Source organism: Rhea pennata, chromosome 1, assembly GCF_028389875.1.
Source record: "Rhea pennata isolate bPtePen1 chromosome 1, bPtePen1.pri, whole genome shotgun sequence".
Lineage (NCBI taxonomy): Eukaryota > Metazoa > Chordata > Aves > Rheiformes > Rheidae > Rhea > Rhea pennata.
Window position 1 is genome coordinate 184,720,199 of NC_084663.1, and position 22,957 is coordinate 184,743,155.

Here is a 22,957-nt window from a genome sequence, read left to right on the forward strand (position 1 = left end):
CGGCCGCCGACACGTGCCGACAACGCTGGCGGCCACCACCAAATGCGTCGCTTCCGGGGCCGGCCGGCAGCACGACGTAAAACCCGCCCCGCCGCCGTTCGCGCTGCGTCATCGGGACGCGCCGGAAGAGGCGAGAGAGGAGCGGCTCGGAACGGGGCGCCCGGCGCGCATGCGCGCTGCCCGCCGCCCGGCCATGGCGCGCGAGCTCATCGGCCCCGCGCTGCCGCCGGGCTTCCCGCGCCGCGGCGAGGCGGACCCGGATGAGGACTTCAGCGAGGGTGAGGGCGCGCGGCTGCGGCGGCGCGCGGGGCTAACGCCCCCGCTAACGGCTCTCCGCGCCGGCCCCGCCCCCGCCAACGGCTGTTCGCGGCCGTGCGGCCGCCGCCGCCTAACGGACAGCGGGGCCATCCCTCGGGGAGGGCGAGGGGAGAGGGGGACGCAATCCCCGGCGGCGCCGCTGTGGCGAGAGAGCGGGTGGTGCGGCGGAAAGCTTCGCCGCGGGCTCGGGAGCGGTTTGTGGCCGCCGGAGAGGACGGTGTGACAGCTGCGGCACGGCCGCAGTGAGCTGTTCAAAGCTGTTTACGGCACCGCTGTGACTCCTAGAGGAAGCTAACCTGTGCGGCTGGTTCTTACAGTGACTCCTTTAGGAAAGAATTCGTGTGACTGGATAGTGCAGATGTGAAACCGATTCAAGTCTGTTTTAAAAAGTAGTTGAGCCAATTCGTTTTTCATTTTTACTTTTCAATTCCCAGATGTGCTTTTTGCTGATGTGTTCTACAGTAGCTTCAGGTTGTAAAGTTAGTGGGGAGCAAAAAGGGTACTGGCCATTAGATTTTGCAGCATCTTTTCCTCTATCAAGCTAAAATATTTCCTGAAAATTCAGTCAGCCTTTTTCAGGACATAGGACTGTTCACTTGTGATCAGAAGCAGTGAGTTTGTGGTGCCTGATGTGCTGAGGTTTCTAATGTTAAGAGCAGTTACATAGGAAGTAATTTTCTATCCCACCTGAGACCAGCCACGCTATTCTGCTGTGGAGCTGTTTCTCTCACTGACACTCCTTATTTTCTGTATCTACACAATATCTATAGCGGTAGTAGTTTGAGCCTGAAGAGTGTCTATCCTCGATTGGAGCTCTGACCACTGTTGTGTATGCTCGGTTTCTGGCTATGTTTCAGGGGTCATTTCGTTATTCAGAACACAGCAGCGTTGGTGGGTAAAGCTTCACTGTTTTCATCTGCTCTTCTCAATTTCCAATCCAGTAGAGGGAGCAATGGGAGGAGAGAGCCAAGCTGCTTGCCCTAACTGATACCATAGCGGCACCGGGCTCCAGGTGCTCACTGCTTGTCTGTAGCTTGGATGTGTGCTGAACACGACTGTCGGACGACACGATTATTAGAGCTGATGCAGTCTTTCCCACTCGTGACATATTTGTGCTGATCATCTATTTCCCATCTCTTAACGAACATACTGATACGTGTTACAAATTGTATTTGAGTCTGTTTAACAAAATAATTCAAAACTGTCATTTGGACGTGGCTTTGTGGTGTTTTGGCAATATCTGATCTAAGACATTAAGCCTATTTAGTCCATGTTTTGTCCTGTGAACGTTAGTGTCATAGTTGTGCTGGCACAGCTGCTTGAGTGTTTCTTTGTGAAGTGAGCAAAGGAACTGATTTGCCTTAAAAAAATTAAACAACTAAAAACAGAAAAAGTTGTGTAACTATTAAGTTTGACCAGTTCCTGGATCCCACTTGCAGTATGTCTCCATAAATAGTTGTATCTGTTCAACACAGGAGGCAGATTGCTGCAGTGCAGAGAGGGAAGAAGAGGTGTGGGTGCTTGGATGTGACACACTTTGTTATGTAGAAGCACAGCTTCTGATGAAGTCCTGCAAATGGAGGTTTTGAGCAGCCAAATCACCTGGCAAGGCTGCCATGTAACTAAGCATCTTCTGTACAGTGTGATGCTTAGTGGGTCTTGAGACAGAGCTGGCCTAAAGCATGTTCAATAAATATTGCCTCTTGTGTTCTAAGAGATACTTGATCTTTTGACTCTTTTAACCAGAGCTAAGAAGTATTTTCCTGAGTTTTTTTTCTTACAGTCTCACTGATATTCGAGCTGCTCTTTGTTTGTGTCTAAAACCATGTCTGTTTTAGGCTTCTATCTTAGTATTCATCTCCCAACAACAAAGTGGAACTTTGGGCATGTTCTGAGTACTGCATCAAAAAGTTTTCTTTCATTACTATAAATCTGAGACTAAAGATAGCCATTTGTTAATGTCATCTATCTTTGACATGACATCACCATATTAGATGTATGAAATGAAAGAAAATGTGTGTGTTAATCTGCTCTTAACCTAACACTTTTGTCATCTTTATATGAGTGAGATATGGTTGTAATTTTTAGCATGTAATTTCTTGCATTTTTCTTATTTTAAAAAAATGAAGATATAGTAGTTTCAGCTTGTGGCATCGCGTTGTTGTTTGCATGTGGTGGTTCGAGCTGTGAATCTTAGGCAGAGTTAGAATCTGGGTTGGTTCATCTTGTGCATCTCAGCAACTAAGGATAGTGGAATAACTAAGGGAAAAGGCCAGTTGCTGTCCTGCCCGTAGATCAGCACTAGAGGGAGCTCAAACAGACCCTGTCAGGGACTATCAACATCCATTGCTAGCATGAGAAAACTGATGGTACTCAACCCCTGGGATCTTTTTCAGGACCTGGAGGGAAGCGAATGTTAATGGGACAGTCTCGAAAGCCTCTTCAGTTTGTCGTTGTCCTGTCTGAGGGATGCAGTCATCACCTCATTCTTCATCTCATGATGATTCTTTGAAGCTGGCCTAAATCAATGCTGCCAACAAGAGTCATACTCGCTTTGACCTATTCATTCCTGCCTCCATACTGTCCTCTCTCTTGTACAAGCATAAGAGAAATGCCAGGAAATAGCTACAAATAATGAGAGGAGGTCAGGAAGGCAGAAGGCAGTTTTGTCTCTCAGTGGTGAGAGCAAGTTTGTTAAAGCAGAAATGCATGTGTGTGATATGTCTGAGCTGATCTGAGCTGCTGCTGAAGGTAAAAGCCTTGTTTCTAATTTTTTGCTCTGTCCTTGAGAGATTTCCAGTGCCTGTCTGGTGGCATGACAAGTTGCTTGAACTCAGTAAATACAACAGAAATTAACCTAGCAAAAAAAAAAAAAAAAAAATCTCCACTGGCTTGTGAATTTTAAGTTGGATAGGTACCAGAGCCAGCTCAATGAAGAAGCAAGTTGGAGCAATTGTAATAGCAGCCCCTTCTAGCAGCTGTTGAAACATTCACTTTAGTCTGACCTGTAATGTGTGTTGGCTCTGTTTCCTTTATATCTCCATCCCCAGGGTTTTCCTCTCGCATTTTCTTATCCCATTCTCCTGCCCAGAGGTTGCTCTAAGTTCTAGTTATTTCTTCATTTTCCTCTTAACTCTGTCATTGTTGCTTCTGTGCCTCTTCCTCACTCCTTGGTTTTATTTTCCTGGCACTTTGAGCCCTTCTCACTTCCCCCTTTGATCTGTATCTTTACACTCTCCTGTGGCTTCCAGGGAATTTCATTCACAGACTTTTCATTAAATCTCAGTCTCTCTCCTTACTGTTCGCTTTCTTTGTTCCCTCCATCTGTGCTCAGCAGTTCCCATCCCTTCCCCTCCCATTCCTTTTTTGCAAATCTGTATCTCCATCCTTGCTCTTGCTGATTATTAGACTCAGTCAGTCTCCATTTCCACGTTTATTTTCAATCCCCGTTCTCTTTAAGTGGCTAGCTCTCAGTCTCTACTCCATTTCTTTCATGGTGTCCAAATGACCATTCCCCAATCCTCAGGCTCTAAATGCCAGTTTCCTTGCTGAAACAGTCCCTGTCTGTCTTTTGTTTCTGGCTGTCCTGCTTAGGCTGTAATTCCATGAACAAACAGTTCTTTCAGGGGAGTGCTGGTTTTTTGCAGTATTATTTTTATGCCTGCTAAGTTCACTGATCCAATTTATTGCACAGTCAACACAAACAATTGTACCAGCATAATGGAGGGAGTAGTATAGAAGAATCATGAGATAGAAAACGTGTACACTGGCTTTGATGCTAGAGAAAGTGTCTGTGGGACCAGCTTCCTTTCTTAAATACTTTATCTTTTTAGCTTACATAGCCACTCCCAATTTCTCTATTCCTTTGCAGTATCAGATCCATCAGACTGCATTTCAGGTTGCTTCTTTCACCCCAAATCCTTTTCTCTTATCCTCTCTCCATTCAGGGCAAATGAAGTTCCTCTTTTACGTATCAGAGTACCAGTGAGTGAGAGAAAGCGGTTGATTTAAAAATGAATAAATAACTTTATGTGTAATAGTGTTTTTTCAGACCAAAATGAGAGGCTTCTTAATAGTAGCCTGTACTTCTGTTTATCATTCATCTGTTGATTCCCTCTCATCTTGAACTTACTGTTACAGATTTTTTTTTTCCTTTTTTCCTTCCTTGGTACGGAATTGGATTTGCATGTCCTGGTTAAAGTCATTGCCATTAAAACAGAACCAAAATAAGTGGCAGATCTGCCTGTGATGCTGCACAATTTACCTAGTTCTGTGTCTTGCATTAAAGACAGATCAAAGCTTCATAAAGCTCATTTGAAGGTCTCAATTTCTGACTAGCCTTTGTCAGCTAAAAATGGAACCTTAATCTAAATTTAGTTTATTTTGCACTGTCAAAAAGGTTGCAATTCTTTAACTGGAGATGTAATTTTCATTGATGCGATTTTATTGCACCTCATCTTTTCATCTAACCCTTGACTATTCATAAGTTAGCAATGCTGTTTCCCCACCAAACATCTTTCTGCCCTGTCACTCTTGGAATCAGTGTTTGAAGTCTTAAAAGGAGGTGTGGCATCTGTCTAGCAGAAAGTTAAATTACTAGTACAATCAAATTAATCTATGGGTAAGTTATTCATGCTTTGTATGACCTCTACCTGCTCTAACCTGGATCTGGGAAGGCTTCTTAGCTTGAGATCATTGCAAGACTTTCCTTACTCCAGCTGGCTCTGTGCTGCGCTGATGAGGGTATCTGTATCAAGTTTCTTGTTTGGGGGGCAGTCATTATTAGTTCCAGTGCCAGATGAATATGGCTAAACTACTTCTGGACTCAATATACATGGTCCTATATCCTACAGTGTGAGTTGTACCATAACTGTGCTTGCTAATGAAGGCAACGCCAGCGACAGCTCACACTCATTAGCAGTGTTAGTCTCTGAATTTCTCCTTTGCTAGGATATCCCATCATTCCAGAGAGGGAAAGGTTGATTGCATATGAGGAGAGCTCCATCCACCACCTAGGTCTTCTGACAGCAGTGATTCTTTGAAGTCTGAATGCCTAAATCATCCCTTATTCAGTAGAGTACTTAAGTCTGTGCCTGCTATTCATGCTTAGCTGAACTGGGAATAACCCTAATTGGTAAATCATTCCTAGAGCAGGATGGCAATTAGGTTACAGTAATCTGTGGCCTCCTATTCTGTGTATGTATAAGTGATGTGATTCTTCTGTAATAAGCTCCAAATGCTTAATTAATGTAATTGTTTCTTTTTAATATACCAGTTTAGACCACATACATTTTAAGTCCGTTGTTAGACAAGTAGACCTTTCTATTTCTGCACCAAAAGATAACTAATATACAAAAGGTAACTGATGTGATAATTTATTAGTAATGTACTACAGTATTGTACAGAGGTTGTTCATTGCAGTATGGTGCTGAATAAAATCATTTAATAACTGGGAGTTTGTTGAGATATTTTCTCTAAATGCTATACATTCTAATGATTGAATTAGCAGTAGGTTTATGTTTTGGGAAAAACAAGATGGATAATATTCATTTGAAACGTTTAATAAAGTGTCTCAAATAATTCTTGGTGTTCAGTTGCAGGACCAGCGCTGCCTCCAGGCTATAAAAGCAGCTGTAGCTCAGAAGCATCTGAGAGTGATGATGACTCAGAGTCTCTTCCTCTACCCAGAGAGGCAGATAAAGATTCTGAGGAGTCAGAAGGAGTTCCAACACCCAAGTTAGTATGTTTTTAGGTCTTTCATGTATGTACATCAGTTCCAATTTCTTCCTAATTTTATGAAGTGTATTCCTATAAAATATGAGAAAGAGACAATATCATACAAATAAAAAGGCAAACCTCGTACCTGAGTAAGACATGATGATGTGTTCCCCCATGCTCTTCTAGGCCAAGAATGCTACGTTGATCTGTGTGACTCCTTAAGGTGGAATTAGTTTATGTAGGACGATCCAATTTGTGTATGTTTATCTTTCAGTTTAGTGCTCCAATTAGAGTAAAAAGAATCCTTAATATTTTGATTGTGTATACTGAGGACAGACACCATTTATAATACATATAATTATTTGTTACTTGAATTTGGCCCTATGTATGGCATACTACTTTGCACTGAGGTCATAAGAACTGTTCATGGGCATGAGTTTATATGTTTGGTTAAGTCAATTGTGGTGAAAGAATTGAGCTGTCTGGCAAGTAACAGGAGTCTTTACATATCCTAATTTAGTGGAATTGATAACTCACAATTGCTGCGCTAAGAACTTCTGCGTGTTTGTATCAGGTCTTACATAAGGATCTTGAAGGACACTATGCTGTCTTAATGAATGTTGGAGTACATATTAATGACTTTTCTCCTGTTCTCTTATCCACCAATTTTTCAGTCTTAGTAAAACTGATTAGGAAAACTAGTCAAAATGCAGGCAGTGTACAAAAGTGTAGAAAGTGTGCTGAATATGAAATTTGTGAATAGAAAATGGTTCTCAATATTATACTACTCTTCTTTCTACAGCAAAAGCACTCTTAATATTTTTTTTAAATGTCAAAGTGTTTTTGGAGTGAGGTTTATGCTACCAAATTTTTAATTGCTCCAAATTATTTTGGATCCTTTTTCACTGTTTCCTTGGAAACAGCAAGATATTTAGTACCTAAGACTGTCTGAAATCATTTTATGTTTTTTTTCTTTCCTTTTTAAAATGTAGATAATTGCCTTGTGTGTCAAAATAATTATTAACCGAAATCTTTGTGTGTGCAGAAAGCCAAAAAGAATTCAGGAAGATGATAATGATGATGATGATGGATTTTTTGGACCTGCTCTTCCTCCTGGTTTCAAAAAACAGGATGATTCTCCAGAGAGGTAATTAAAATGGAGGAATACTCAGGATTCTTTCCTTAAAACACAGTTATTTTAGATAAAATATTTTGTGGCACTATTACAGAACAGTTCAATTGTGCACTTGAGATTTAGGTGATTAGAATTCCTTCCTGCACGTTTTGAGAACAAGAGCAGCACTCCCTTGAAACAGAACACAAATACCTCCTTATACTGTTTAGAAGGTTGGAGAATAAAAGAAAAAATGATGTGAATTGTCTGCTTTATATTTTGAATGTCAAACTTTTTCAGTTTCTTAAGATATCTCAAAAAAAGTGCAAGAAAAATGAACTATGTGCAAGGACCCATATCTGTGTAGTTCATTCTGGCTAGGGAGGGAGTAGGGCATTTAGCTTTTGTGTGACATAGTACAATGAATGGAGAGTGTTGGAGTTGTTGCTTCACTAATGCACTGAGGATTATTGTTTACGTGTCTACAGGTAAAAAACTAATCTTTGTCCTGTAGATTTTTAGAAAGCAAGTTGTCATGTCTAAACAAGTAAGTGTTATTTATAGCCCCTATCAGAAAGCTTTCCATTTGATTGCACACAATTATAAAATACATATAGAAGAAAACTCATTATGAATTCAATTCATAATTTAAACCATGTCTGTCAGCCTCCTAGTCTTTGCATCAATCTTTACATGTGCATGTGTAAGATGAAATGGTAATCCATACTGAAATCACTACTTCCAAGGGAAGGCTCATTAATGAAAGGTAATTGAGTCTCTTGATCTCTGTTCCCTTCCTCAGTACAATAGGAAGCTGATAGATAAAATAAATCAGTACCAACCTGTCAGTTATGTGTTGTCAGTTCTAGGAAGGTGAGTCAATTTGTTGTTAAGCTGTGCTCAGTATTTTCCCTAAATATGGGAAATCACTTTATAATCTCTAATAAAGCAACATAAATAAGTGTTCGCTGCTTTTGGTATTAGATGAGGGAGCCTTCTTACCTTCTTGATTTTGACATGAATACTGCTGTGATAAATTGTGAATTCAAAGTGTGCAAAGGGAAAGAAGAAGAGAAAAGGTAACTTGTAGTCCTAAGGTTAGAGAGATGAGCAATAATACATACCAGTGCTCTTGCATCGTGAAATCTTAGTCTTTTGAACGTTCATCCAACTCCTATGTAGCAGTTTATTTCCAAAATGTTGGATAACTTGCACTTAAATTCAGAGGGCAATAGGCTGTCTGGTGTTGTGTGCGGGTATGAGGGATTCAAGCAATAAAAAGTTCCTGATAGTTCCTTTGTCTTAGCTCATCGTACAACTGTGCCTGGCACGCACTGAAAAAGCGGATTGCACAGAGCTGTTTTGCACACAGCCCATATCCCTGAATAGGTGGGAAAGGTGCAATGTGTGGGAAGAGCCTTGTCTATCTTCCACCCCCGTACACCTGGCAGTCTAGTTACACTGACACACTGAGGAGCATAAGCTGTGCAGGGCGTAGACACAATGTCTCCCCCACTGCATAGCCCGTATCATTGAGCTTGCCAGCTGACAATCTAGCCATAAATAATTGAAACAAATGTAAGGCTGTTTGTTTCAGTGTATGGACATAATGTTTGTGAGCTCTGTGTGACATACTTGTTCTCTTAGAAAAGCTTTTGTTTTCAGTTGCATCCTTTCCAGGCTTGTCAAAGCAAATATTCATAATTAAGAGCAGCTCACGTGGCAATTTGCAGCTTTTTAAAAATTGTTTAAATCATTCCAGCATAAAATGTCTAGGTGAACAGATTTCGTTCAACTTCAGAAAGAATATTGCTTTTTAGCAAAGTTAGGCAGAAGTGGAGTATTCATAAGTTTTCCATCAAGGTAAAGAACAAACATTACCTTAAAATCCTGAAGTTAAACATCAGAAGAATGCTGAAATGCACATCCTGTATTAGTGAAGACTTACAGTCCAACAACAAGAAAGCTTTCTTTGCCCTATTTGAAATCTAGTATGCATTAAATGAAAGCTTAATTGCTGAAAGTTTTTTTTTTTTTTTTTTTTTTTTTTTTCCCCTAAGTGTATATAGACTCATAGAATCAGTAAGGTTGGAAGGGACCTCTGGAGATCATCTAGTCCAACCTCCCTGCTCAGCAGGGTCACCTACAGCATGTTAGACAGGGTTGCATCCAGGCGGGCTTTGAAGATCTCCAGAGAAGGAGACTCCACAGCCTCTCTGGGCAACCTGCCCCAGTGCTCCGTCACTCTCACAGGGAAGAAATTCCCCCTCACCTTCAGGCGGAACTTCCTGTGCTTCAATTTCTGCCCATTGCCTCTTGTCCTGTCACACGGGGCAACTATATATGCGGATACTGAAGCTTGCCAACAGCAGCAAAATGCATTTAGCAGCATTTCAGTTAGATTCACTTTGTCTGGTCACAGAGCCTTCGGACATCCAAGAAACTGTCAAGAACCATGTTAGCTGTGCACTGCTGAGGAAAGACCTGAGCAACAGGGTTATTCATGTGGAGGAAAAGCACAGAAACAAAGAATGTGGGAAGGATGAGTATAGGAGCCATTTTCCTGTTGCTTCGAAGAGCCTTTGAGCTGTGACAGAAGTAAGGCAGGGTATTTAATACCCGCTCTTTTTCACAAGTTAAACAGATATAGCCCACAGTGTAGATGTTCTGATAGGTTTCAGCAGAAAGCTCTATTTATAGTTTACTTTAAATCTCTCTGCCCACAAAATAAAGGTGCATATGTAGTAAAATAAAGGATTCTTTTTACTGTATCTGTATGGGTTTACATTCAAACTCTTTATATTGGGAATCTAAAATGTGGTTTTAACAAGAAAGTAGTTGGAAAGGAAAGGACAGTAAAGGCTGTTTCTCTCTGCCAGCAGCTAGGTGGAGGTGAAGTTTCAGATATATCCCAGACTTCTTGCCTGGGTTTGAAACCTCCCCAGTACCCATCTTCTGCCCTTAGCTCACATGTATTGCTTGTGCCTGTCTGTGGTTAGCTGAATTCTCTCTACCAGAGTCTTTCTGGCAAGACTTCCTTCTTTTTTGTTTCCCCTCTTTAAATCCTGACAAACACATCACTACTGCAGGGCTGTGCTGATTAGATTATACTGGATTTAATAGAAGAACATAATTAGAATAATTCAATTAATGTTGTGTTACATTTGATTGCCCAAAAGCTCAGAGACTAGCGATCATAATAAATAAAGTCTCTGCTACGCTCTAAGGATGCTGTCACTTGGATATTCTTCAGGTGATGACTTTTTCAGGTATGTATTAGCTTTTATTAGCCTTTAATGAATATGATGGACTGTTAAAAGAGGCTCTTATATACGAGAGTTTTTTCAATACTGTAAATGCAATTCAATGTACATTTAAACTGTCTTTACCACTGAAAAGAAATCCTTGCCTTTTTCTGTCCCTGGAACCAAATGATTTGTGTTATTCCTTGCAGAGTTGCTGTGTAAACCAAATCAGTAAAGTTACCTGGGATATCAAAACCTGCCTCTTTCCTCTTCTATCTTCCCTGTACTAAGGAAAAACAAACATTTTAAATCAGAGCAGTTCACTGATTTTGTTTACTGAAGGGCATTGAAACTGTGGTGCAGGGCAAGAATAGCAAAATCAGCTTTATTGTTAAACAGAGCAAGGTGTATTTGACCTTACACCTTTCCTTGCTTTTGAATCTGATAAATAAAGCTCAAGAAGAAATAAGTTGGTTTTTTTGATCACATGCACCAGTTTTACCAGTTTCTTGCTTCCCAGCTATCGACAGAGATTCTCCTTGAAAATGGGATAGATTGTTCTTATGAATTCAGTGATTTCTATGATGTGCACATAGGGAGTACACTTGGCACAGGGATAGAAGGAAATCACACTTCTCATATTTAAAAAAAAAAAAAAAAAAGTTAATCTGTTTACTTATTGTTCCTACCAAGCAAGAAAAGGCTGTGATTTAATGTACTGTCCATGTTGGTTATTTTACGTCTTTTCTTTCACTTAAAACTTTTTTTTTTTTTCCCTTGAGGCCCATTATAGGTCCTGCATTACCACCTGGCTTTAGGAAACCTTCAGGGAACACTGGGAATAACAAATATTCCATAGGACCTTCTGTTTCATCAGAATCCTGTACCCAGGTTTGTAGAAACAGACTTCTCTTGTTTTAGAACAAACTATCTGAAATGCTTAAGCAAGGAGAAGCTTGAAAAAGTCTACTAGACATACTTTTTAGCATGGCAGTCTAATTTTAGACCAGAAAGTGTCTGGCTCATTTTTACCTGAGTCAAATACTGAATCATAAATAAATTAAAAAAAAAAAAAGAAGGCTGATCTGTCTTTTTTTGAATTTGCTGTTAAATGGATATTGCAGGCTATACACACGAGAACTAGGCATCTCAAATTGCAGAGTACTTCTCCTTGATGTTTTTCCAGTCTTCCTTTTGGTCTGACATGTTCTTCCAAAGTGAACGTCTTGGAAAAGTTCAAAATTTTAAAAGTTTTAAAGCAGTAATGCGGCCTGTTAGAATGAATATTTAGCCATAATTTCAGCTCTTACCCCCTTTAGTTGAGGGGGTGAGGAGGACTGAGTATATAACAAAACTTCACCTTTGTGACATGTTTGTTAGTGCAGGTGTTAAACACATTTATTCAAAAGAATCCGGTAAGGAATGATGCTGCAGAGTCACTGTTTGATGTTCTCAAGCAAGATGAGGCCTTTACCTTGGGTAAGGTACAGTAGGATCGGGGACAGTGGCACTCAGACACCTTTCAGTTTGTGTTGTCTGATTGTTCTGATCAGGTTATGGAAATACTAGGTAGAAGTCCGATAATCTAATCCCTAGCTACAAAATAATTCTTGTACTACTGAAGAACGTTCGGGAGTAAAGTGCATGACTAAAATACTGCTGGAAGCATGGGGAAGATTCAGCCCCCTACATGGGCATATAGTAGCATTCTGAGGGATATGAGTCATCTGCAGATAGGGCAGAGCATCTGAGAGAAACTTGCATCCTTCCAGAGCAGCAGCGTGTCTAAGCCAGGCAAGATACCCTGGACATCCAAAATGACACTATATACCAACTTTAGGCAGCTGAATCACTCTCAGGATATGATAAACTAAATACTAATTCCTTGTGAAAATTACTATTTGTTTCCATAGTTATTCTGTTCATTTCTAAAATATTTACTACTACTGCATTTTTTTTTTTTTTAGTTTAACTCTCAGGTACTGTAAGACATGCTAAGAAGAGATGAGACAAAGACTGCTGTGGAACTTCACTTTTTTGATTAGTACTTGCAATGTATATCATTCTCCTGACTCCTACAGCAAATGTTGTCATAATCTGTCATCAAGAATGATTGTCTGGCATTTTTAAGATGCTCGTCATGTTATAACTTGAAATGACAATCAAGCTATTTATCATAATGATAAGTGTCTTGAGGCAGGAATGTCAAAACTGGGCTGTTTATATATTTTACAAACAAGATCCGTATAGAAAGAAGATTCTTTTTTTTTATCTCAAACATCAACTTTGCTACATGGAACTTAGCTTATTTTATTGTTTTTTTTTTTCTCTCTCCTCTTAATAATATCCTGTCTCTTTTACCTTTGAATCTGATATAATAATTTGTTGGGGGTTACTTACTTTGTTCTAGTATTATTCAATTATTCTGTATTTCAGTACATCTTTAGAGGCAGCTTATTCCTCATTGACTCTTCACTTTATTTTGATTTCTCCTTCAAACAGAGGGGCATTATTTTCTGCTGTTTGTTTAATTGCATCTTGCTTGAGGCAGGTGGTAATGGAGTGAATTGAACTTAACACTAATGAGAAAGGCAATGAGACATGCTTCTTAAAAAAAAATCTGTGCTGGGTTTTAATTGGTCTTTCATCATCAACTGCTATACAATTTATTGTGAAAGCCTTATATCTTTGCATTTTTTATTTGTTTGTATGTGGAGAGAGGGAATTGTTTTATTAGGCTGATTTCTCAAGTTAATTCTTCCTGTTCACCACTTATTCATTCAAAATAAAATTAAAAGAATTTTAAAAAGGGAGAGAAGACAACATCATTCTCTAGAAGTTAAGGCAAGGAGTTTAATGAAAGTTTGAATTTGTAAAGGTTTCTGAGCAAAAAGATGAGAGAGATTCTTACTTACTTGTATGCTCACATTATTAGTGTTTATAAATGGCCGTTAATTCATTAAGGGGGATGCAGTTGTTAAATTTGTTAAGCCTCTTCTTATACCTCGTGGTCCACAGCCATACCTAGCTGCCTCTCTTTCTACCTCCACATTTGCTTCTCTGCTGTTCTTACCTCTGCCTATGCCTAAAAGCAGATGTTGTCAACTGCCTTGGCTAGATTGCAACAATCATTAAGGCATACCAGTTTCTGTAGCAGGCAGCACACAAAAGAATGAAGTGACTAATATCACAGCCACTATCTTCTGACTTCCTTAGCCACAATCCCTCTACAGTGGTGGGATGTTAGCTCTGAGCAGCCATAAATGTTAAGGATTGAACTCAGTGTTGCAAGGTACCTTTACTGCTCTCTTCCTTTCCCTTGTCCTCCATTTTCATGCTTCCATTAGGTGGATTCGTACTTTGTTCTCTAATCCTCTACTGTAGGCCCTGGATCACCTCTGCCTCAGCTGCCTTATTTCACACAGAAGGTTCACAGTTTTGTTTTTGCATTGAACAGCACTCTTGTTCTCTCTGGTAATGTCACATCTGGTGTTAGGATGTCCACCTTACAGCTGAAGGTCAGCATAACAGAAACAAATCTCCCCTTTACCCTCCCTTTGCTTGAAACATCTTTGCCACCACATCATATTCCCAAGCAATGCTCTGATGAGTGCTTCCTGATTCTGCAACTTTGTTATCATCCTACTCCCATTGCTTTACCTCCCACATTCAGGCTGTAGGCTTTTCGTTTTTGTAGATGTCGGGCTCCCTTGCTTCCAAGGCATTGCTCAGTGTCCCCTTTTTTGCATTCTGTCCATTTCTTCCACACTCTGTATCTTTATTCTGCTTAACCCAGAGAGACCTGTGAGCCTTCTGCACAATACCCTGTATCCAGAAAGAGTCATCTTATGTTTAGTCCCTTTCAAACTTATTTTTTTCAGAAGTTCTCTGAAAAACATAACTGTTTAGAAAGCAATGTCAAAAGGGACTGAAGAAGTGAATGACAAAACCAAGAGATTAGTCTAGCAGCTACTATACCCAGGGATATCATTCCGTATGTGCCACCTGTACTCTGGTTTGCTTATTAGTCTTCGTAGTGTCCATACGGAATCTGAGCTCTGTTGACAGGAGTTCTTCTTGCTATGTGATATCACGAGACTTATTAATGGAGATGCATCCAAATGTTACTAGTGATGGTGAAGCCCAAATTACCAAAGTTGTATGTTTGTGTGTTTCTGATTACCTACTGCCACTGAGGCTACAGCAACACACGCAGAGCGGCCTAAAGTAGCAACACCCTGTTGTGCACTGTTTCTGTGTTTACTAGCATTCCTGCCTTGGGGACAAGAGATGATACTTTTGGAAATGCAGGGGCTGAATACCCATGCTGAATTGCTATAATAGGTCTAATATGGGGTTGTAACCTATGCTTTCATTTCATAATTAGCACATGCTTTGCATAAGATTTATATGGTCTTCTAGACAAAATCATTCTAATTCTATGAAGCTGAAATGTTTCTTGAGTGTCTTAACACTACGGTTGAGAGAAATATTTTATTTTTGGAAGGTAACAGATAGTAGTGAAGAGGAAGATGATCTTATAGGCCCAATGCCTGCAAAAGGACCAGTGGAGTCTGATGTAACTAAAGAATTTGAACGCAGAGCTCAGAGAATGAAGGAAAAACTTACTTCAGCAGACAATGTAAGTTGGATATTTTTCTCTTTCAATATATTTTGATATTTTGTGTTTTTCCTTGCCTGACAGTTTTTCTGTGTGAATCCAGCTGCAGTTTTACTGCAGTTTTTCTAAGTGATTGTGGTTGTTGTTAAGACAAAGAAAAATACATAATTTTTGCTGGAAGTTAATAGATTCAGGTAGCAAGTTTGGATTTTTGTTTTTTGTTTTTTCTTATTTTTTCATTCATTCTCCATTTGTAAAGGATGAAGCCAAGCAAGTTACCAGGGAATCATGGATGACAGAGCTTCCACCTGAACTGAAAAGCTTTGGGTTTGGCCCAAGAACATTCAAGAGAAGAGCCGATGAAAAATCAGGCGATAGATCCATTTGGACAGATACTCCAGCTGACAGAGAGAGAAAAGCCAAAGTAAGCATTCATTCATTCGTGTATACATACAGGCAGTATATATGTTGTTACTGTTATGTGAAAACAAACTAAAGATCCACTGAGCTGTGAAACAGCTTTTTTCAGGTCTCTTTAGATTACCAAAACTCATGAATTCAGACTAAAGGAGAGGAAACAACCATTTTAACTAGCATTACTATTCTTTTATCTTTTCTCTCTTTCTCTCTTCTTTCTCTCTTTTGTAGCAGCCAGTTTTTCTTTATCAGCTCACTGAATTTCAAATTACAGTGTGTCCAGTCTCTTCTCTTATCAAGCAGAGCAAAAAATACTGGGTGGCTTCTACCCTTCATATTTAATTAAAGTAACTATCAATTTCCTTGCTATTTACTTCTGACATTCTGATTACTATAACATGTAATTTGCTTCCACTCATCAGGAAAGAGAAGAGGCAAAAAAGTCGGCCAGTAAGAATAATGAAGAAGTTGTATTGTCTGAGAGAGACAAGAGACTTGTTGAGCAGGTGACTTCATACAATGTAAGTATAATAGCAGAATGCATCCTCTTCATGAATTTCCTTTAATTCTTCAGTCTTCACTCTCTTCTTTCTGATTCCCATTTCTAGCACTGTTGGTTTCCATGGTGATACCACTATATTCTTTCCTTTTAGGGCCCAAACCTACTGCTGTTTAGTCATTAGAACATTTCCCATTGACTTCAACAAGAGCGGGATTGGGTCCTTAAGCTGATGTTGAACAGCAGTTCCAACTAGGGTGTTAGAATTGTTTTTTGTATGGATAGCTTTTTGTATGCAATTTTCTATAGCAGTTTAAGTTGCTGTTTTGCTTAAATCATCCTCACATCAGGATATTGCCGCTGCAAATAGACAAACTTGGTTCATACGTTAGCTTGCTTCACTGAATTACCAGCATCCCAAAAAACCAGTAGTAAAGGTTTAATTTTTAGAGTGAAATATAGATTAGCCAGGAAGAAGCTTAATGGACTAAGCAGAGCAATTCTGTAACTAATTGCCTCATTATAATAGCATTATTACATGAAGTTTTTTTCAGTCTCCACAGAGACAATTAATTTTCACAGACAGATGTTGATCACAAAAAAAAAAAAAAAAAAAAAAAAAAAAAAAATCAGAACTCCACATCAAATTCCCTCTTGCCTTTCTATCTGTCCACGCCATCCTCCAGTGTGTGTGGTCTGTTGCCTGCCTTACAGCTGCTCCTTCCTGTTCTCCTCTAATTTATGGTTTGAAGTCTTGCAGAAGACAGTCAGGTCTCCTGAGGGTATAATTAACTTTGAAAATCGCAGTCTTGGCTTATATTACAAGATTGGAATTTATCTGGCACTTTTAATGATTTATTTGTAGTTCATTAAATCATACATCTCTCTTGATTTACAGGATTTGCAAATCCAGAGCTTTTAGTATGCCACCTTAAATTTCCTCCTTATTTTCAGTTTGTACTGCCATTTTGGATGTAGTAGAATATATTTATTCTCTTCTGCTGCCAGAATAAAATACACACACACACACACACACACACACACAACAAAAACACACAGATAAATATATATATACACATGTCTATATATGCCTTTATCCTTTTTAAGGTTAACAGACTTCTATCTCAAAATTACAGAGGGCATTTTGTTTAGGAACAGAGGTTCTTGGCTTGTTTCATATTGGCTTTTTTCTGTTTTCTTCTTTTATAATAATTTTTTTGTGTCTCTTGTTTCCTTTTCCTTTCTCTGTTAACTTTTATTGAGGACATTTTCATAGAAAAGAGCTTTAGTTCCTAAAATGGTTTCTTGCTGTTAATTCCTGCAGTGCTAGTGGCAAATTTTATGCTATGGTGCAATTCTTTCTGCATCAATGCAGTTACAACAGGAAGAAGTGTTACCCATTTTCTGTTTTCCATAGGAATCATTTTTTTTAATGTCATATATGGATTATTATTGCCATGTCTGATGAAATAAGTAGTTGAACAGGGAGTGATGGGAAATGAACCTTTCAGAATAAAGGTCCTGTGTTCCTAGATAAGACAAGATGGAGCTGCTCATCTTTTCTTTCTGATGAGAGAATTGGTTCGGACTGGCCTTTTAGCTGGTTTGCAATTGTTTGAAAGTTGGAGCAATTTACTATACAGAGATACAGAAATATGCTTCATCTGAGTAAAGGAAGGGCCACGTAATCCTGTGCCTATATGAAGTCGGTGCAAATTTTACATTGTTTTTATGCTATTTTTATCATTTACGTGCTCTTTAATAAACACAACCAAGCCCTTTGCTTGGCAAAATGCTTCAATTTGTGCTTTAGTTCACACCTGTGACCTTGTCTTGTGGACTAGCAAAAGGTAAATACCAGAAAATTAAGAGAGTAAATTAAAGACACAACTCTGTGTGAAAATAAGATCGAAAGGGTATCTCGTTTATTCCTGCCCCTGACAGAGACCAAAACCGGCTGCTTAGGGAATGTGCATAAGAAACTGGGCCTGAATTTTGAGATCTTTGTCCTGACATGTTGTCTTAGCTTATGTTTCTGCCAATCATGATGGAGTATCTTCATATTTCTTTCATATCATTTTTATTGCTACTGTATGTGAAGATTTCAAAATCATATGATATCTTTAACATCAATGGAATTGGATTATCAATGCCTTAATCTATGCAGACAAGATTACCTGTGCTTTTCAGAACTATTTTGCACTGTATATGCAAAATTAAATTTACTGTTCTCTTTTTCAATTACTAAGCTTTCTGGAATTCTTAACCTTCCTAATTCTTGGCTTATTTGATTTTGTGGGGTTTTCTATGTATTGCTGACATTTTACAATATCTTTTTTCTCTCCTTCTTCCCGTTTTCCAAGGAGTCAAAGAGGTCAGAATCTCTCATGGACATACATCATAAAAAGCTAAAAAGCAAAGCATCTGAAGAAAAGAACAAACCTCAAGAAAGAAGGCCATTTGACCGAGACCAGGATCTCAAAGTCAATCGATTTGATGAAGCACAAAAGAAAGCCCTAATAAGAAAATCTAGAGATTTGAACACTAAATTTGAGCATAGTAAAGGCAATATGTTTTTATAATATAAAAGCTTGAAGCTTTTTTGAAGTGAAGTCAATTGAATTTCAAATACTTATTTTTTTAAGTATGTTTCTGTAAATATTTGTATGCAAAATAAATATCCTATTGTTTTAGAACTATTTTTCCTTTTCTGTAAATATTCGGAAATAACATCTCTATTAAAAACAAAATGAAAAAAGAATGTACTGATTAAAAATGCAAATAATGTAAACTTGCTACTTTAAAACAGTCGTTTTTTGTTATCATAAAATTAATTTAAATAAGTATTTTTAAGGAGCTTTACAACCAATCTTGCAGTAGGGCTGTCAGTTTCCTCCTTTCACCTACCACACTTAAGATCTGTTTGCTGTCTGAATATATTCTACTACATTTATAACCTGAAGGCCATGAAAGATTTGCCATTAGGCTTGTGGGCAGGGCACTGCTTGACTGGAGGTTCTGCTGGGGAGTATAAACTAAAATGACACCTTTCACTTCCAACAATTGCTTGTATTTCTGGAGATGGTCTGTGTCTGCACGAATAAGGGGTTTGTATATGTGCAGAATTATTTCTGTGCTATAGCAGGGAGAGGCAGTGTTAGCAGAAGAGGTAGTAAAACCCCAAGATTTTCAGATTTAATTATAAAACTGGTCTACATGAAGAGGAAATCTAATCTTGAGTTTTCAATTTTCATCAGCAAACCCATTTAATTTAAGAAAATGCAATGTGAAAATCAAACGATAGTAAATCTTACTTTGTCAGTTACTTTGCAGAGCAGAATGGCTCTTTTGTCTCAAAAAGGAAATAAATTTGCTATTTAAAAATCTACATCGATGCTTATAATTCTTCAGCTCTTTTATGTGTCCATGTGTAGCACCTAAAGTGAGAGTTGTATTAAGACTTGGGCTTTGATCAGTTGTCTTCTCTCAAGTAACATTTCAGATCCTTTTAGAGGTTATTGGAAAGGATTGAAATATAGTCCACCCATGTACATAGTTTTGTACAACAGACCCTAGCAGCGTGTTTGAAAGTGTCACACACTTTTACATAGTAAATACCATCTGCTTCGCTGTAATTTGGGAAAAAACCTACTGTGACAGACTTTGTATTCATTTATATGAACAGAGCAATGAAACAAGTCACATAAGACAATGCTTTTAGTCATTAGATTATTTTACCGCATATGTGCGTGAGCCCAAGAAACAGTATCCACGTGCTGAAAAGTCCTGGGGAATTTTCAATGTCACAAGTGAGTGCATACGTACAATGTATTAAACATATAGATACAGACACGATAATTTTCAATAACCAATTTGTTTGGTAGTTTGAAAAAGCAGCAGCCTCGAGTGGGAATAAGGGCCTGATTTTGTCTGTGTTTTTTGTTTTTTTTTTGTTTTTTTTGGTTTTTTTTTGGGGGGGGGGTGATTTTTGGTTTTTAGATCACTCAGTTTTGAATTTCTGAAGCTTTTTATTTCAAGGGGAGAAGAGGGTTTGAACACGGGCCTTTTATTTTCCACTTCTCAAACCAACCTCTGTTAGTGGCTCTCATGCTTTTCTTTCTTCAACAGTATCTCAGTTGTTACTTTCAGAGTTGTCTCCTTCCCCTTTTTGATCAAAAACAGTTCTTCTGCAGCTGGGGGTTAAATAATATCTTAGTGGCAGTTATGCTGTTTCTTAAGTGGAAAGGCAACATTATAAATGTTTTAAATATATTTAAATATATTAAATATATTTAACTGTGATTATTCTTTTTAGGTAAATAAAGCAATGACAGAATGAGCATCCTACTTAAACCGTGGTTCACAAAAAATGATCCTCATGCCCAGTTTTGGAAACTCTACTGCCTTGACATACCTTGATTTATTATCAGGTGTTGCCTTACACCTAAAGAACTAATCTCTCAAACACATCGAGAAGCCTTTACTCACCAGACAAACTTTAAAGGGAATATTTGCACAAATTAAGGCTGCCTGCAGTAAGGTTTTCTTGGTTTCTTGGTTTCCATTTTTGTCCTTCAGTCCCTTCTCCTCCAAATTTAGGACCAGTCATCAGATGTCGCTGGCTGCCAAATCTTGCCATCAGGCAAGCTGAGATGCTCTCGCTGTTGGCGTCCTCCCCTTTCTGGCCCCATCCTGGTCTTCCTCCCTCCGCCGCCCTGCCCGAAGGCCAGGTATTGGCGTGGAGGGTCTCCCCGCTCCGGGAGCTCCGACAGGCGCCTCATGCCAACGCCGCTTCGCATAATTTTACAGTCGCCGCACCGTGGTACGCGGGACAGGCAGTGTGAAGCAGTAAAGCCCTGATGCACGTTGGGAACACAATTTCTCCGATCAGCTTAATCCTTTTTTTGCCCTGAAGCAGCATCTTGAGGACTTGATGAAGTATGTGGTGCAAACTTCACTTAGGGGGAAACTGGAATTGCTGAGAGTTCAAAATAAACTTTTCATTACTTTGTGTAAATGGAGTAAACTTTCGAGATGCATTAATACACACATTAATCTCCTCTTACCCATGCCAAGTCATTGCCTAGAACAGTCATTAAAATAAACTGTAATGCAGTAAATTACAAGCTCTGTAAGCTTTTGTGTTGAAAGAGCAGCTTGTCCAAATAGGACAAACTGCAACGCATTTCTGCAGAAATGTTAGTGGGGGATTTTCAGAATCTCATTTTGAGAAACAGAGTTTATTTCACAGAAAATTCTCACTATAATTGCTAGGTAACATTTCTGGTAAGCAGCTCCCCGCAAAATTAATGGATTTGATTGCTATTCTGTGCTGCCAGCCTCTGTAGTGGCATATTAACTTACGGCACATCAGGAAACTCTGTTTTATAACAAAATGTTGGGGAGATTCTCCTGCATGCAAAAAGCATATCAGCCCAAACATTAAAGAGCTTGTTTTGGGGGTTGATGACACAGGGATGATTTATTAATATATTTGTTAAAAATAATTCCTGTTCGAGACTAAGCTCCCCTTCTTCTGAAACGTTCAGTTAAGTGTGGAAGGCAGTTTTGCAGTGAAGCCAATAAAAAGCAGGCCATTGTGGGGTGGGCAAATGATAAATTAGGATATTTAAGAGATTTTTTGAGGGATATTATGTGTTAATGACACAACAGAAAAAAAAAAAAAACTATTAAATTTGCTGTGTTACCAAGGAACAATGAAGGGCAGTAAAGACATTTCATGAAAACTTACTGATTTCTTTGAATCCATCTTCAAGACAAAGTATTGAACTCCTATGATGTTTGATCCAGGAAAAAAAGACTTTGGCAGAGCAGTACTGTTACCTGAGGAAAAAATCTCTGCTTTTCTGATGTAAACATTTACTTATGGGGAGTTATTCTGGGTTTATGCTATTACAATAGTGGATGTGCTGTGCATTGAGGCTCTGATGGTGTCAGGTCACTAACCCAAAAACGATATTGTCAAAATAGCCTTCTTTTTCATTTGTATGTTTGTGTTTGGTAGGAAAGGTTCGGGGGGGAGTTTCCATGCAAAAGACTTTTTTGAAATGATCTAGAGGGTTTCAGAAGTCCAGGGAAAGTTGTGCCCTGGGACTTGTTTTGTTTTTTAAATGTAAACCTCCTTATCTCTGGACAGCACATGATCGATTGTATGTTGATTTAAGAGTAATTTAGCAGTAAAAATAAAAATTTGTCCAAACTTACAGTACAAACATCCTTAACTTCAGCCGCCTCACAGACATACCTTGTTAGTGTCTAATTGCATGACTGTGTAATTCTGCAATAGGACACACACGTGGTTTTCTGTCATTTTGAATTGCATGCATTTTTTTGTATACTAAATTGCCAGTCTGAGCAACAGGGCTTAAAAACTGATGTATAAATAAATGCAAATCCTTATTCAGAAGAACAGCCAAAGGTTTTCCTTTGTGTCACCTTTCTTCAGCATTGCTGTGTGCAGGGGCATGCTGTGTCTGCAAAAGTAGATACCTACAGAAAGCAGTTGGGAAAATAAAAAAAAAAAGTCACGCAGTATCTTTCAGCCAGTAACATCAGTTTTTCTCATGTGCTCATTAATGAGGGTAGTGTCTTGCTATCAGAAGTCACTGAAGAATGAAAGTATTGGCCCCAGTCATTTTATTCCTGCGAAACCCATCTTCTAATGCTTCCGGCTCTGTCGGCCAAATGGAAGCAGTAACTATGCAAAATCATTTGTATAGATGTGGAATTTCCATTCTTTTCAATTTTGGAGGCGTAGGTATTGCCCATGCAGAGCTTATCTTCTCGCAGCAGCACTCGGGCTTCCCGGTCCTCCTGCCATAGCCGGCACGGCGATTGCCAAAGACCCTTTCTGCAGCACCGCCACCCCCGCTCCATTCCTTGTGCTTCTGGCTGGCTGTTTGCTCACATTGGTCTTTAAAGCAGTAATAAATCCCATTAATCTTCATAATCAGGCCAGCTTTGAACCAGTGTAGCAAAGCAAGCCTTTTTTTTTTTTTTTTTTT

At 39.0% G+C, this 22,957-nt stretch overlaps 1 protein-coding gene across 1 annotated transcript; it reads left to right on the top strand.

The window, feature by feature from the left end:
* Positions 1-126: 126 nt before the first annotated feature.
* On the top strand, positions 127-19,320 carry GPALPP1 (GPALPP motifs containing 1). The gene is made up of 8 exons (XM_062576309.1): positions 127-278; positions 5,913-6,054; positions 7,082-7,183; positions 11,178-11,286; positions 14,903-15,037; positions 15,276-15,440; positions 15,856-15,954; positions 18,296-19,320. Exons 1-8 carry the CDS (start codon positions 170-172, stop codon positions 18,512-18,514), a joined length of 1,080 nt encoding a protein of 359 aa, XP_062432293.1. The 5' UTR covers positions 127-169; the 3' UTR covers positions 18,515-19,320.
* Positions 19,321-22,957: the final 3,637 nt, after the last annotated feature.